This window comes from Cydia splendana, chromosome Z, assembly GCF_910591565.1.
Source record: "Cydia splendana chromosome Z, ilCydSple1.2, whole genome shotgun sequence".
Classification (NCBI taxonomy): domain Eukaryota; kingdom Metazoa; phylum Arthropoda; class Insecta; order Lepidoptera; family Tortricidae; genus Cydia; species Cydia splendana.
The window spans coordinates 19,402,133-19,419,069 of NC_085987.1; the positions used below are offsets into that span (position 1 = coordinate 19,402,133).

The 16,937-nt window shown below is 38.1% G+C and overlaps 2 protein-coding genes across 3 annotated transcripts in view; both read left to right on the forward strand.

Annotated features, from left to right (window-relative positions):
- The window catches only part of LOC134804708 (mucin-2-like), a 61,657-nt gene extending 44,978 nt beyond the window's left edge, over positions 1 to 16,679 (forward strand). For both annotated transcript variants that reach the window (XM_063777867.1, XM_063777868.1), the window contains 5 exons: positions 3,956 to 4,321; positions 8,355 to 8,479; positions 9,256 to 9,546; positions 9,627 to 9,816; positions 10,124 to 16,679. In XM_063777867.1, coding sequence (XP_063633937.1) covers positions 3,978 to 4,321; positions 8,355 to 8,479; positions 9,256 to 9,546; positions 9,627 to 9,816; positions 10,124 to 13,805 — 4,632 coding nt within the window. In that variant the 5' untranslated portion in view covers positions 3,956 to 3,977 and the 3' untranslated portion in view covers positions 13,806 to 16,679. The remainder of the gene's footprint in view (positions 1 to 3,955; positions 4,322 to 8,354; positions 8,480 to 9,255; positions 9,547 to 9,626; positions 9,817 to 10,123) is intronic.
- Positions 1 to 16,937, forward strand: part of LOC134804902 (small ribosomal subunit protein uS14m) — a 201,748-nt gene that overhangs the window by 134,464 nt on the left and 50,347 nt on the right. The gene's annotated exons all lie outside the window — the stretch shown is intronic.

Below are 16,937 nucleotides of genomic sequence, written 5' to 3' on the forward strand. Positions count from 1 at the left end.
CCGGTTCCGAGCCTTGGATGCAATAACAATTATGCATAAATAATACAAGCGGTATAGTACAGGGTGCACAAATAAAATCGGCAAAATAAAGAAATAAAGAGCATTTCAATTCTATTATTATAAATACTTAAGTAAAAAAGATATAGGTAAGTAAGTATCATATTTTTAGAGTCTGTATATGGCCCCATACATTCCACGACTCTCCTCTTTCCGCACAGACTCTCAATACAAGATCTCAATCGACGATATACCTAAGGAGGAATCTAAATCTATTATCTATTTTTCACAATAGCCTAGTGATACAAGAACATTTATTGAGCAGCATCAAAAAGTTGAATGTTAGTTTTTGAATAGGCACATATATGTATTTTATTGATTAAAAAAGAAACACCCCTGTAATACATTGTTTACACAACAGAAACAATATTGTTGTTTGCTTTGCTCTGTAGAGATTCATTCGCACGTCATTGCGCGCTTCGCAGGCGATTCGGCTTACCTGCGTTACATACTTGCTCAGTTCAATCATTATAATAAAGTAAATACGGAGAGTGTTAGCTTTACAATATAGACAGTTATATATTGGTGAAGTGGCGATGGTAGTATGATCAGCTAACGATGATGCCGACAAGCGGAAGGTTCCTGCGTAGCGAGCGCGGACGCTACAGGGTGACGCCTCTGCACGGAGCCGGCGGCGGCGCCCCGTGCTTGCACTACTCGTGGTCGCACGCCCCCCAGCCGCGGCCCGGGAAGCGCCTGCGCCACCGAGCCCGGTGAGCCCGTCCTCCTCAGGAGGCCGCTAGCCGAGATGACAAAGAAACGTAAATAATGTATGGTAATAGTCACGTGACATTTCGTAGCATCTGTCATCCCGATACATTTTTTCTTTTCGTTTGGCGTTTGTCGTTGTACGATTGTCATCTTGGCTAGGCCCCCACGTGTACTCAGGTGTAGTGTCGTGGAGACCTTCCTTCTGAATGGCCTACCTCTATTCGCCCTGTAAAGGCGGGATTCCACCAGTGTGCGGCACAAGGCACAAGTATTCAGTACAAAAATGCTTGTGCCGCACAGTGCCGCAGACTGGTGGAATCCCGCCTTAAGAGGCACGCTTTTGGGGTTTATTCCTACTACTAGTTACCACCAACTCGCTTTGGTGGTAATAGTGGTGGTGGTTTGGTTTTTTTTTCTCACAGCTCTCAGCTGAACAAATAATCTCAGTAGGTACCTAGTTAAAGTATGCTGGGATTAGTGCGGATCTGGGATAGATGCGGATATTTAGTCATGTATAAAACTAAGCGTTATTTTCGTTTGAAAGTCATGCATCCAACACCATTTTCTGGTACAAGGTATAGTGTGATGTAGAGCCCACAACACGAGGAACCCGAGGATTTTGAGTTTTTTTTAAATTTTCTAACACGTATTTCAAAAATACACTACCTACTAACTAATATACTGAGTAATAAACTAAGGGCCTTACATTACTTTACAAAACTACTATTAACTACTCATATACAAATTTCAAATTATTAAAATATCCGCGAAAAGTCGGGATGTAATATAGATAACTTATATAAATATTGTGACGTGGGTTCAAAACATCCGGGTCCATTTGTCCAATACTACTATACTATAGATACTAGAATCAGTGTTATTTTTTGGTTTTGTACCTACTAAGAGCAAAACAACTAAACGTAGAGCTTATGAGACTATAGGTACTTCGGTGGCCGTTTCTCTATCGTTGTTTGACAAATTAACGTACATAATCATTTGTCTCATCATTTCATAGACAATTTAGGAAGAAGTCCTATGTTATGTTAGGCCCAGTTTTGGGATAAATAATGTAATTAGCAGAAGTTGATGGGTAATAATTTACTAAAGCTATATGTGTTATCATGTTAGCTCCGTTTCACATTCACATGAACTTTATGTATAAGTAAGCGAGAGAAATGACTAGTGTTTGTGACATTACGTCACAATTAGGCAAGGAACGGCTGCATGGTCCGTGGTAAGAGGCTGTTTGCCTCGTCAGCGCCACTTCGGTATTGGGATTAAGGACGGCTGCTGCGCGCGCGCCACTACCTACTACTTATTTATTGCGGGCTTGATCGTGCGCTTTGGTAAGGTCACGAGACCTTACACACGTCACTATTTACTTCAGCCTTGCTCTGTTCTACGAATACCTACATACAATTTTAACTCTAATTGTGAACTGGAATGAAACTTTATATTTGGTACAAAAAAAACCGGCCAAATGCGAGTCGGACTCGCGTTCCAAGGGTACATTACCTAGATAAATATTAATACTTAATGTATTTTTAAATGTGAAACGCGAGTGAAATGTTTTTAAAAAACCCATATGGGTCGGATCAAAAACTAAGTAATAATCCGAGTCGGATCCGACTATCGACTAATCCCACTCACGCGCTTCACTGCACATTTCTAATAGGTTTTCCTGTCATCTAGGTAAAGAACAATTTTGTGTATTTTTTTTATTCAAAATTTTAGACCCAGTAGGTAGTTTCGGTGATAAGCCAAAAAATGACTATCATCCCTCATAGTCATTTATTGGCCGTTTTCTTGAATAACTTAAAAACTTTTTTTTTCAGATTACAAATGAGCTTTTTCATTTGATATGTTACACGATATAGTTTGAAAGACTTTATTCTTTAATTTTCTCATTTACCCCCCAAAAGCGGCCCCCATGTTTAAAATTAGAGATGCAACGGATAGTTGTTAGGCCGGATACCGGATACCGGATATTAGGCCTGATCATCGGCCGGATATCCGGTATCCGCCCGCCGAATATTCGGCCGGCGAAATTATACCTACATTTCGGTTTTTCAGGTGCGCATTGTGCAGGCTTTGATCTGTTTCGTAGTGAAAGTTCGCGTGGACTCATTTCTAGGTTCGAAAATGAGTGCGCGTGCAATAGCGGAATGTTTAAAATAATAAACGAGTACGATTATGACCGTCACTGGTTCTTAAATCCAATTTGTTGACTTCAAAATCAAGCAAAATTACTATCCGGTATCCGGCCGGTTAGTAGGTCACTATCCGGTATCCGGCCGGATAGTAAAAAGAGGACCGGATAGGCCGGATACCGGATTGTAACCGGATATCCGGTGCATCTCTATTTAAAATTCATTTGTTTACGTAACATTTCCATTTTTGGGTTACAAACTTACATATGTGTACCAAATTTCAACTTAATTGGTCCATTAGTTTTGGAGAAAATGGGCTGTGACAGACGGACAGACAGACACACGAGTGATACTATAAGAGTTCCGTCTTTTTTTTTTTCTTTTTGAGGTACGGAACCCTAAAAACCGTAAAACAAGTACAGTACAAAACCTAACACTTACTGTAGCTAATTCGAACATATAGGATTGTACGTTGTACCTACTCGTAATCATGAACACACCGGTAGGTACTTAAATACCTACATTAAAAAATATGTTTAAGTACCTAATATGTATAAAAGAAACCATACCTACTTACAGTACTTAAGTATTAAAGAATTAGAGTTTGCTCAAGGAAAGAAGAACACGGGGTGAGGATATATGATGCTACGTCATTTTTGCAGAAATATATATGTAGGTGCAGTGGCGGCGTGTCCATAAAAGCCGATTCCCACCGGCTTGCCTGTTTTTGGACGTTTGAGCAGAGTTGTTAAGGAAATATGTAAGCCAAATTAGGCCCGGCTTGCCTAATGGATACATATGTTTGACGCGCCGCCACTGCATTAGTACCTACTAAATAAATAGTTCGAAACGTTAGTCTTAAATTAATTTCAAATAACTGTATTTACTTTATTAAGTTACACTGTTTAACTAACTTAGACATAGGTATAGACATCCTTTATTGGTACTATTTAGATTGCTCATATTGCATAAAAGTTAGTGGATAGGTACCTACTCAAAAGTGATACGTATTTATAATAGATTATTTATTGTTTTAGATGTCAGTCAGCACCTTGGGTAATGGATAGCCACAGTCGCTCCGCGTCGCCAGGCGCGCCGGCGCGGCCGCAGCACCGGCCGCCGTCACCGCCGACGCCGCCCGCGCCCGGCGTCGACAACCGCGCCTTCCAGCCCGACGACCCCAACCACAACGACTCCTTCGCCTCCAACCACACGCACCAGAATGGCCACACCAAGGAACTGAACGGCGACACGAAAACTTTAGAGGCGGTCAACTTGGAACTCATCAATTTGCAACCTAGAAATGGAAACACAAAAAAGAAAGATGTCGAAGTAGACATGAATGTAACGAACCCATATGATGAATATTTTGTACCAGTCAACGAGCACAGGAAGTATATGAGGTATGTTCATTTACAATCGACTACAATTAAGTATCTAGTTTTGTAAATATATAGGGCAAACCTTGGCTATTCGGTGATATGTAGTTATTCGGTGATAGTCAGTTTTATTGTCTTCTAGCCGAGTTGCCCGGTAATTTTATTGCTTAAAACAATGTTTAAGAGATACCATGGATGTGACTAATGTGGTGTAATATGGTTTCAAGTAATATAATTACCAGGTAACGCGGCTAAAAGACATTAAAACTGACTATCACCGGATAACTACGTATCACCGAATAGCCAAGGTTTGCCCTATGTCTTCTTCCTTCTTCCTCGCGTTATCCCGGCATTTTGCCACGGCTCATGGGAGCCTGGGGTCCGCTTGACAACTAATCCCATGATTTGACTTACACTGAGAGAAAAATCATTAGTAAACTAAACCAGCAATCAAAAAAACAATAAATCTAATTTCAACAAACTGATAATAGAAATTGCAAGAACTAATAGAAATTGCAAAAGTCAATTTGTTCCTATTAGTTAACTCTCCTTGTCCCCGTGTAAGTTTATTTTTGTAATTCTAAGTGTGTTTTTGTTATCCTTTTCTCTCAGTGTAGGCACTACTAGTTTTTACGAAAGCGACTGCCATCTGACCTTCGAACCCAGAGGGGAAACTAGGCCTTATTGGGATTAGTCCGGTTTCCTCACGATGTTTTCCTTCACCGAAAAGCAACTGAAAAATATCAAATGATATTTCGTACATAAGTTCCTACAAACTCATTGGTACGAGCCGGGGTTTGAACCCGCGACCTCCGGATTGAAAGTCGCACGCTCTTACCGCTAGGCCACCAGCGCTTATAAATCTATATGTATTTCTAACTAAATACGTATGTCCTGAGTAACTCATCAACGCAGAGCAAAATTATTACAAAAAATATAAATTTGATATTTACACATTAGGTTCCTCTATATTGTGCACGTGAAATAAGAAGCGATTTTGAAAAATTCAATTCGAGGGGGTTAAAAGGGAGACGAAAATTTATATGAGGTTCCAGTTTTATTTTAATCTAGGAAAAGACATTTTAATAAAATACAAGAAAAGTAATTTCAGCGTTTTTGAAAATTCATACCCTAAGATGGTGAGAAAGGGATTTTATTTTTATGAGGATTATGAAACTTCTTACAATTAGATAAAACAATATTTAAAAAACAAGGAATGCAATTTCAGCGTTTATGATAATTCTTTCCCTAGAGGGGTTCATAAAAGGAGTTGAAAGTTTGTAAGTACAAGGTAAAGTACGAATAGGTACTTTTTTAAGTGCGAGACTTGGAAAGTCTTAAAAAAACATATTATGTACCTATTAGAAGACAAGAAAGAGATTTTAGGGTGTTTGAAGAGTCATGCCTCAATACCTCTTCAGTCTCAAACCGTTGCGTTGTACCGATTTACGACAATGTTTAAGTAAGTAGGTAAGTCATAATTACTTAATGCCAATATATTTTCATACAAATACCAGTAGCGATGCGCTGACGTACACAACTCTATCTCATCCGGAATGGTCAGTTGTAATGTAAGGTTTTTGAACACCTACATCTTTCGACTAAATAAGAAAAGACCCTCTTGTTTACAAAACGATCGCCACGGCACTGTTCATACATATACATACCTATGCCTGATTTATCGTACCTATATAATATTTGAGGCGTAAACGTGATCCGGATAAACTCATCTCTTGCATGCATGTTGCGGCATGAAAATACCTACGGTATTTTAGGTTAACAAGTGTTTCTTTTCTTTTAAATCCGGCAGAAAGTTTTCGAACTAAGAAGTCATCAGCATTCTTTTATGTTTACTAAGCAATTGTGTCTAAACAACAAATAAGTAAGTCGCGTTATATTTTAAGTACCTATTTCATTTTGTTTTGAGAAAGTCTCTGCATATTTATGAGTGCGGCGGATGGCACGAGACAATAGCAGAGATCGACTGAAACAAATTCCAAGCATAATACAAATAGAGCACGCGGTGGGTTCCATTATCTCCTGACCATTTTTATTTGTGCAGTATCCAGACCCCGCTCGCCCTCTATACTCACGCTAACTACTTTTATATACCTACACTACACATACGTCACATAACATCCGATAGAACAAAAATAAAGATCACGTAAATATAACTTACAAGGTATAATTAAATATATAATTGTTTCAATTTATTCAATTTACATATGACATTTTAGGTCACGGTGAACTAAATAGAGTCATAAGTTGCGCAAACATTGACATTAGGATCCTATCCTAATATAATACCGTATATTACCAATTCACTCTGTCCTTAAAAATAAAGAATAACAAAAGATAGGTATGCGGTATGCAGAGCCGTATTTGGGAAAATACGGTAAAACATAGGTATACATTGCCTTACCGTAGAGAACTGTGGAAATAGATAGGTAGCACTTGTTCAAAAATCTATAGGTACATTCAAATAAATCGGTAATGGTTAAGATAAATAACTCAACAATTATTGGTTTTCGTGTTTGATGATATTGTACGGTTAGTTTACACGTACATAGTTGAGCTGTGGACTCACGTGCGAGTGTGCTGAGGTTGGTGGTATGTTATTGTGTTAGAGCCGGGCAGGAGCACACAATGCGCGGCCGTCGACCCCGCCGCTCACCTCCAGAGTCTGCACTCTGCAGCGCGCCCCTGGGACTCGACCTCTGCCTTCCATCGTGCATTAAACGCGCACAACTGATGTAAACTCATCGGTGTTACGACGCGGTTCCCTCAGTCCCTTGCGAGCTTATTTTATTAGGATTATAGGAAAATTAATATCCATAGGTTGAAGTTAGGGCATTATTTATTCGATCAGTAATACTTAAACTTAGTCTCTTTACGATCAGCAACCAACATTACATTACATTACTTATGACCAACAAACATTTCTCATCAGCAAAACAAGGTGCATTGAGTGAAGCACATTTAATGATTCACTTGATATGATATTTTGCAGTTGCAGCTGCAGCCTAATTTTTATTTTATTATTTTAGCCTAAATTGTATTTTTCTTATTTACTCGTAATGCATGTTAATTATAAGATGTAATAATGTTTTTAATATGTATACTCGTGCTTACCTTAAGTACTTACCTAAGCTTGTACTAACTATGTATACCTATAGGTATGCATGATATCTAGTAGGTATTACCTACTTATTTGATAATGCCGCTTATTGTCTGCTATCAAAACTCTTGTTAAAATCTGAATAACTTCCTATTTGATAAAATTAACCACACTGTTACTCATACCTATGTAGTGCCTATGTAGAATAAAACGGATTGTAAGTATCAATAGAAAAAAAATGCTAGAGCCGTAACAGTCGGATCCACCGATGACAACACGGTGCCGCTGCACAATGTTATGTTATCTATTCATTGAAAGCGACAATTGTTTATTAGGTAAGCGTGTTCGACAGGCTTAAGTAAATCTAGTTGGCATTGACGTGCGATCCAAATCCGAAGCAACGCGCGAAGTCGTACCACCGACATTCCGGAGTCATTTCAAAAAGGTTTTGTAACTCAGTTGCCCTAGTTGTTTAGATTTAGGTACTATACTTATGGTTTTAACAACGCCGGCGATATGTATCTTTCTGAGAATAGTAGTACATATTTAATAAGGTACCTAATTTTTTTTAAACAATAATTAGGCGGACGTATTGGATTAATCAATACAAAGCTATAACATCAATTTTAGCAAACCTATATTCCCTAAATATTTATATAAGATTTAAAATAGGATTCTCATAGATAGGTAGATACATAATTCTGTATTTTTTACATTTTTATAAGTATAAGTTAGCTAGTAGGTACCTACTATTGCGTTGCGATTAGGGTAGGTACTTAGGTAACTAGTGAAAAGCTGAAAAAATGTATGGTTCCGCCATTTTGAAATATAATTAATTTGGGTTATTTCTGGGGGTAATTATATAATGTAATTGTAAACAAAGTGTTTTCTCTCAGATCTCCTTTTGTTAAATATACATTTTCCATTTGTGATTTTCAGAGGGGAGAAGCTGTACGTGACAGCAGACAAGCGTGGCGAGAAAGGCGGCTGCAAGCGGCCGCTGTGCTGGACGCTGCTCGGGCTCGTGGTGGCCGCCGTCGTCGCGCTCGTCGCGCTCGCCGCCAGTCAGTACCTCCTCATCATGATCAGAACCACCTTATACAAAATGACATTAGGCCATTGTTATCGTTCATATCACATCTTTTGTAAACCAACGTTATATACCTACTCGTATATCGTCACGTATTTGACAAGATCGCTGGACTTCTGTGTTAAACTTTGGATTAGAGCGGCGCTGTTACAACCGACGATATCGAAAGACGGAATTAATGATTAAATTTAATAATCATTGTGAACTTGTCTCACATATCTACCTACTAACAAACAAACTTGTACTCGTAGCCTTCAGCCTCGCTTAGACATGAACAGTGCTTCGGTTCGATTCCTAGCTCTGCAGAAAAGCACTGAGAAAAAATTAGGCTTTTGTGTTTACTTCATGGGACGGCAGAGACCCACTGGCACGGGGCGCTAAATATTAAAATACGCCTCTGTGTACAGCTCCTTTACTTGGCATATTCCCTCATAACCATGCACTTCTCAAGTGTCACCTGTGTACCAATACGATACAATATGTATTTAAATCCGAAAACAGCATCAGGCTGTTTGTTACCTAATAGTCGTATAGTTACCGACACGACATTGATTAAATTTCGCATGTAGGAAACTTATGCCCCCTTATAAAAAAGCTATATACATTCCACTTTAGCTTCGATGTGTCATAGGTCAAACCTTAGAAGAGCTTACTTTATTTTTTGACATTTAACCTTGCTATTCTGGTTCCGTAAGTATTATTAAAGTTTATTGAATGAAACATGAATACATATAATATTATCTGTTGCAGCTGGTGTTTTATTCACTAATTCCCCAACACCGGTGGAACAGTACAACGCGTCCGTCAGCTCAGCACGGGCGCTCGGCGGCATCGGCCAGGCGTCCCACCGCGACCACGACCATCACCACAATCACGGTCACGACCACGATCACACACACCACGATGACCAGACTCTGGACGCAGAAAACCCTTACGATCCCCAACAAGTTGGCCACAGTCACGATGAACCAACGACTCACGGAAGTGATGAAGAATACGACCAACCCGATGTCGAAAATAATAATGATCATTCAATGTATGGTGTGTATCAAAAGTCACTTTCTATTTAAATAGCTTAAGGTAAGGTAATTAAACAAGACGATAACAATTTTTTTTTTCAGTACCTAAAGTTTTGGAGGGCGAATTAAAAATAGACAACGAAGAAATCCCAGCTGCGCTTTACGATCCCGGAAGTAACGAGTACAAACAATTTACAGAAGATTTTTCCCAAGCACTTAAAGAAGCCCTATTCGGGGTAGACTCGATGAACGATAACAGTAACGACGTTCTAGTAGAATTTATGAAGCTCAGGTAATCATTATTTTATACCTACAACCTACGCAGGACATCGTGCTGTGATTTCTACACGGTCGTCACAGAGGCATTGGACAAAAACCGGAGGCAAATCATCGGCTCCAGACAACCCTGATACTGATCACAATCCTCAGATACGAGGGACCGACCCGAGAGAAAGAGAGAGACACCTACCTACATGAGTTACGACACACTTGCCTAGCTATTAATTCGCCTTAGCTGTCCGTCGTTCTTTTTTAATTAACCTTATAACTTTTATTGTTTTTATTTGATATAGAAGTTGAAATATATTAATCTGTTTCAGGGAAGAATCGGGCATCATAATGTACAGAATACATTGGAAATCAGCGCTTAATAACGAGCCAAATAATGAGTTAGGCCCTAATGAACTGAAGGCTAACTTGGAAAAATATCTCGTGAGACACAATAGAATGATAAACCTTTATCATGTCGCTAAAGACGGAATAAAAGCGAGACGAGTTCTGGATCTTTGTCAAATCAATAAAAATAATTGTGAATACGGCTGCGAGTTCGATGAAAGTACCTTAGATTTTACATGCTCTTGTCCCCAAAATCAAATGCTTGATATCACAAACCCTCACAGGTGTATATCAACCGATGAACCAAATTCGGCGGATGACTTAACTCATAATCCAATTAACGCTTTCGCAAATTCGGATTCAGACCACACCACGACTAACATCAACATCGAAAATAATATACATAAGACACGCCATTCAGATGACAATGTTTTCGACTGGAAAGAAACTCATACTGTGATGTTAGAAACGACCACCGCCACAGATCCAGATCTTAACTTTTCGCACATATTTGGTCGTGAAAACAACGCTGGGGATGAACAAAACACTGCGAATATGGATTCAAGTACTGAAAGTAAAGTCACAAACAAACCTGTCATCCAAGCCGAGCCCGAAGCTTCATCAGTACCAGAACCAGAACCCACATCCGAAGCAGAACCTCGCGAACCGTCTCCTGAACCCTCTTCTGCACCGTCGTCTGAACCTGTTCCTGAACCGTCGCCAGAACCATCTTCTGAGCCATCGCCTGAACCGTCGCCAGAACCATCTTCTGAGCCATCGCCTGAACCATCGTCAGACACAGAAGCAGAACCATCTTCGGAATCGGAATCCGAATCTTCTTCTGAACCAGAGGCCAAACAATATTTGGAACTGAACCCTAAACTATTGTCAGAACCAGAACCTGAGCCGACTTCAGCATCGGAACCTTCTTCTAAACCAACATCTGAAACAAAATCGGAAATCGAGCCTAAACCTACATCGGAACCGGAACCGGAAGTTTCTTCCGAGCCAAAACTTTCAGTGGTAGAACTTGAAACTCCTCCTGTGTCAGAACTAAATACAACTTCATTACATTCCGAAGAAGAACATACCTCTGAACTAAGAACAACACCAGAACCAATTGCAGTATCTAAACCAGAACTCAAAGTAAAAATAGATACGGGACTAGTTTCTGAATCAAAAAATGAACATGAAACAGTAAAAGACAGTAATGCCAGTATGAATGATCTCACAACAGAATCTAAGATAGTTTCAGATTCTATAACTGAACCAAATCATATCGTAAAACAGGGACAAGGAGAAGAATCAGAAACAAAAGAAGAAAGTATAACTAATTCCACAATTCTAACATTAAATTATAGTCCAACAGTTGAATCTAAGTCAGCACCACAATACGAAACTACAACAACGGAAAATACAGAAGAAATATCGACTGAATTAACAGTTAACCCTAATTTGATATATGAATCCAAAGCAAAATTAAATACGGTGGAAAGTAGCACAGAAAACAATTATGAAAAGGAATCTGAAACAGGACCTACGAAAAACGGTGAAAACAACTTGTCTGATGAATCCACAGATGTCACAAACGTGATGTTCTCCGCTATCAACGATTTAGGAAAAGTTAAACTAAACGACTATGATAATAACGTTGTTACAACAACAGAACCCTCGTTAGAAGCTAATACAGACTTATCAATTTTGAAACTGAACAAACCAAAAGAAAATAACTTACAATTATTAAGTTCCAACGGTGACAATGATTGGCTTCAGTATGATAAGAATAAAGTCACAACTGAAAATGATAACTTAAAGGATAATAAGACTAAAAAGATAAATTTAGCCGACCTAGGTGCTACCAAGCGTCCTAATGCAACCGACGACGAACTGTCATTCGAATACATGGCAAAGAATAATGAAGTTCCAAGCGAAATGGGTGACGAGGAAACTAAAACTACAGTAGCCCCTGCAGTGCACGCTGATAGTGAAAATACCACTGATGTTAATTCAAACCAATTGTCGACTTTTCAAGATGGTACATCTGAAAGTGAAAATCGGGCCGAAACACAGGACGTCCAATTAGATCAGCCAGTAACAGAATATTTACACGATGACAGTTTGCCTCCAAAAAACGAGCAAATCATAGAAAATAAGTATCTGATGGACCCACTTGACAAAAAATCACATGATTCTCAGACCAATGGAGAAGAACCATCAAACGAACCTTCCGATATTTCTTTTGATTATATCATTAACCGTTCATCAAAGTCTATTGCAGAACAAAGTAGTACAGCTACAGAACATGTGACCCCAAAAGCAACTGTTGAACAAAGTACTACTACAAACGATTCTGATTGGGTACGTGTATCAGTAACTGAAATCAATTATGCAAAAACGTTCAATAAAATCCCGGAAGGTGCCGAAACTACAACGGTCAACGAATTAGAAGATATAATTAGTACTGGGATGTCAAACGAAGATTTTGAACCAGATTATTTAAACAATATGGATAAAACTACCACTAAAGCACCAGAACAGTATGTACCAATGTATGTTTCTCATGATTATGACAATGAGGAATTACGCGTGAAACGAGTTAACGTAGAAGCAAAAAATAATACAAATCTTCCGGTTACCACGGAACCGATGGAAACTTCAAAAACGAGCGACCGTAATGAAACCACCAATGTTAGTGACTACATTTATAGAACAACTGAACAATATTTCTTAAGTAACAGCGCCGACATAAAAAGTATTTCGAAAGATATAAACAAAACTGAACCAGCTCCCGTTTGGGAGGAATCCGATAATGACATACACTTACTTAACATAGAATCTACAATAAATAATACGTTACGCACCTTTAATCAGCCACACATGAACGGAAGTACAGAAAGTATACCAGACAACACAACACCCGTAAATAATTTCAATGTTACGATATATGAAATATCAGCCCTTGACAATAACACATTTCCTACGACAAAACACATGAACTCCCATTCTTCGGAATATGATGACCATGAAACAGAAATGAACCCATTTTTACCAGAAATAGAAAATAATAAAAGTCTCGTCAAAAAACTACAAGAAGGACACGATTTAGAGCCGACTAACCTCAACGATAAACAAAATGAGAACAATGATGATCATTCTATACCAACTGAACGCCAAACAAGTGCAAAAAGAAATTCTAGCGAGAACTTAAATGTAATAAATAAAGATTACACAACTATCGGACCTGAAGTAATGTCCGCCGATAGTAAAAATGTACATTTAAATACTAGTAACACTTCAGATCTTACAAATAACAGCAATCTATTTAGCCATAAAAGTGTATTTGACAAATCAGGGAGCCAAAACGAGGATATTCAACCTATTTCAACATTCCTAATTGATACTGAAGACTTAGGCAAGGAACGCACTACTATTTCTAATCCTATTATGGTAAAAAATATTTTAGAAAATGATGCGTCTAGTCCAGCGCCTGCAGGTGAGAAACGAACATTAAGCAGAATAAATTATGCAGATGACAGCAATAATATGGAATTATTAAGTGTTCTTCCTCTTCATAACCAAGATGAAACAAAAGTGCCTGAGAAAAACTTTACAAGTGAACATATACTGGAACTTAATGACATAAGGACATTAGATTTAACCAAATAGAATGGCATGCTCACATACGCAATATAAGCGAATCGGTGCCCGTTGTCATACTTAGGTACATAGATATAGTTGCTTATTGACCATAAGTAAATGACAAATGGTTCATGGATTACACTACTCTACTCTTGTATGTCTAAAACAAAAGCTTTTACCACGAACATACAGAACCGCGGGTCCCTTTGGCAATAGGGAACATTACGCAAAACTCTGCGTAGAGGGCACTACTAGCACAAACTGAGGGAAACAGACTCTCTATAAACAAACTGATGCATAAAAGTCATAGTGAAAACTTGCCAAAAAACTGTTTAAGGCATAATATGTATAAGTTAATCTATGGTTTATAATGTATGCTGGACTCTGGCGGCAGAACATTGCTGTAATACTAACTATTGTGCCGATTTTATGGTACGATAACACTTAAAACAGGAATCGGATTTGTAACAAATCCCATGTTGTTGTTTAATAAAAATTTAATCAATTATTAAAAATAACAATACTGTACCCTCCAGCAGAAAACGTAAAAACTGATAAACATCTAGGTATATTTTATATACAGAAGAAATAGAAGCTATAGTGGAAAAAAGTAAAATGATTTTTTTCTCCGCCTATTGTGAACCGAATTGCAATTGTTCACATATAACTATTTTTGTTTCTATAATCTTTTTTCATGCTTTCTGCTGATGCAACCACATTTGAACCTAAAAACCTAAACTTAAGTCCTTCAGATTTATAGGGGATTTAGTTTTTTACAAACGTATTGATTTAAAGATACAACTGACAGTCATACCTACAGCTATAGTTAGCAATAAACAACAATACTTGAAACTTGAATCTAATTCTGCCCAATGGTTTCTTCCGTATCAGTCGACTTTTTCGGCTTTCGATTTTATTCTCCATGTCAATGAAGGAATCCGAGCCTAACGGGCATTTCAACACACGAACTGTGCGCGTTGTACCCGTTCTAGGTAATATGTTAAGAAAGAAATGAACTATTTGTACATTAGACTAGTCACATTTGAAGTCAATCTAGCAAAGTATCGTTTATGGCTGACATGGGATTAAATGTCAGAATAGGAAGGAAGCGCGCTTTTACGTCACCGATAAATGATGCCTTGCTAGCCCTATTACGTAGGTACGCTGTAACATGGTGATGGTCCCTAATATGGACGCGTTGTATTATCTCTGTAAGTCTTGTGCCTACTCTCACCCTTCAATACTTGTGGGAGCGTGAAAGCGGTTTTTACCACCCCGTTAGTAGATGGGCATTTTCAGCAAAAAGTGTACCGTGTGAGTCGAATCAACCCAATACCTATACTTGGTCAAGCAGATCTTGTCAGTAGAAAAAGGCGCGAAATTCAAATTTTCTATGAGACGATATCCCTTCGCGCCTACATTGTTCAAATTGGCCGCCTTTTTCTACTGACAAGATCTGCTTGACCAACTTTAGTTATAAGATTTTTGAAAAAAAAATGTACACTTTTCTTAAAACCCCCAGACACCTAATTATTGCAAAATGCCCTTTTTCCGCATATGCAGCCTAGCAGCCTAGCAGTTATAATGTTCAACTTTATTGATAGCTATTAAAGTTAAATTTTAAACAAATATTTTTGATGACATAAAGTAAGGGGTTAGTTCGGTGCCTACATTATAAGTTACCATACGCCTACATCACACTTCCCTAAGTTGTTTCAGCTGTGCCTACGTAATAAAAGGTAACCTAATTACAATTAAACTTTATGATATCTGATCAAGCATGTATATTATGTATTATGTTTTTGAATATATTTAACCTATTTAGCGCTAATCACGACACGTCGTTTTGCCTCTACTAAGCATTTCCGCTACATACCGGGAAATCCATGTTGTCGGCTACGACGTAGCGCTACGACCATAGCTCAGCGTGTTAATCTCGTGATAGTATGTGGATGCTGCAATAGGCGTCTCGTAAAATAAAACCGAAATAAAACCTTAGGTTATTCATCAAGAAATTCGTCGCTTTTGTCTAGCGCTTATATGTAGATATAATACTTAATTGTATTTAATTTCATTTAATTTCATTTCATTTCAATAGGTACCTACCGCAGTCAACTTAATTGGTACTTCAAATTCCTTGGATTGTAATAATATTACCTAAACTTTATCATTATCACCTACGTGTTAAAGTGTAGGTATTGTAATCAATAGTATCTATCAAAATTAGTTTCAAATGCAGGCTGTTCCCTACACACTTCCTGGGGGAGGACACCTATCCTTGTTACAGTCAGTCAATGACCTCGCCAATTAACTTAATTAAAGTCTTAAGGTGAGGTGGCGAAGGCCCATACATATATTATGTCATGTGTAAAAAATGTAATCCAATTTTCATCGATCAAGGTTTACGTAGGTAGTTGTAGTCTAGGCGTTTATATCTTGTAGCACCTGAAAAATTGCTAGGGCTGCCACTGACCCATACATTAATGCAATGTCACCGGTACGTACCTATATGTATATGTTTGCACGAATATTATAAAGTTCTCTCGATGGAATATCGAATCAAAATCCTACAAATTTATATTTTTTCTGGGATAGTATTCATTTGTCGAAACATGCTGTTAAAAAGATACCTATGCGTGAATACTATCTCTGCCATTTCGTGATGTGATAACTTGCGCGGTAAATTATTATATTATAGCGGTGACAGACGCCGCCACATGGATAGTAGCTGGACGTAGCTATAGGTACCTACTACTTTTATTGTATTACTAAGTGATATTGTGAGAAAGTAAGGTCCGACTGTAATTATTATTATAGTATTTGTTAACGTAGATATATGTTGTATAATATGGTTGAAATTGTAAAGAATTATGTTGTAAATAAAACTAAAGTTAGTGAAAATGCTATTTTACTTCACTTTCCATTGTTTCTTCTGAGTGTAGGTATGATAAGAAGATAAGTAAGTTCATTATGATTCGGTCTAGTTATGTTCTAATGTAATGTATGGGGAAGACAAACAAATTATAGCCAGCATGAAATTAATGTACGAGTAGTATGATACCTTTGGGTATGGTGCTTTATGCACACTAGCGTTCCCTCCCCTCCCTTTTATCGAGGTTTATCTGCCTATATTCTACTCACTAAAGCAAAATAAAATGC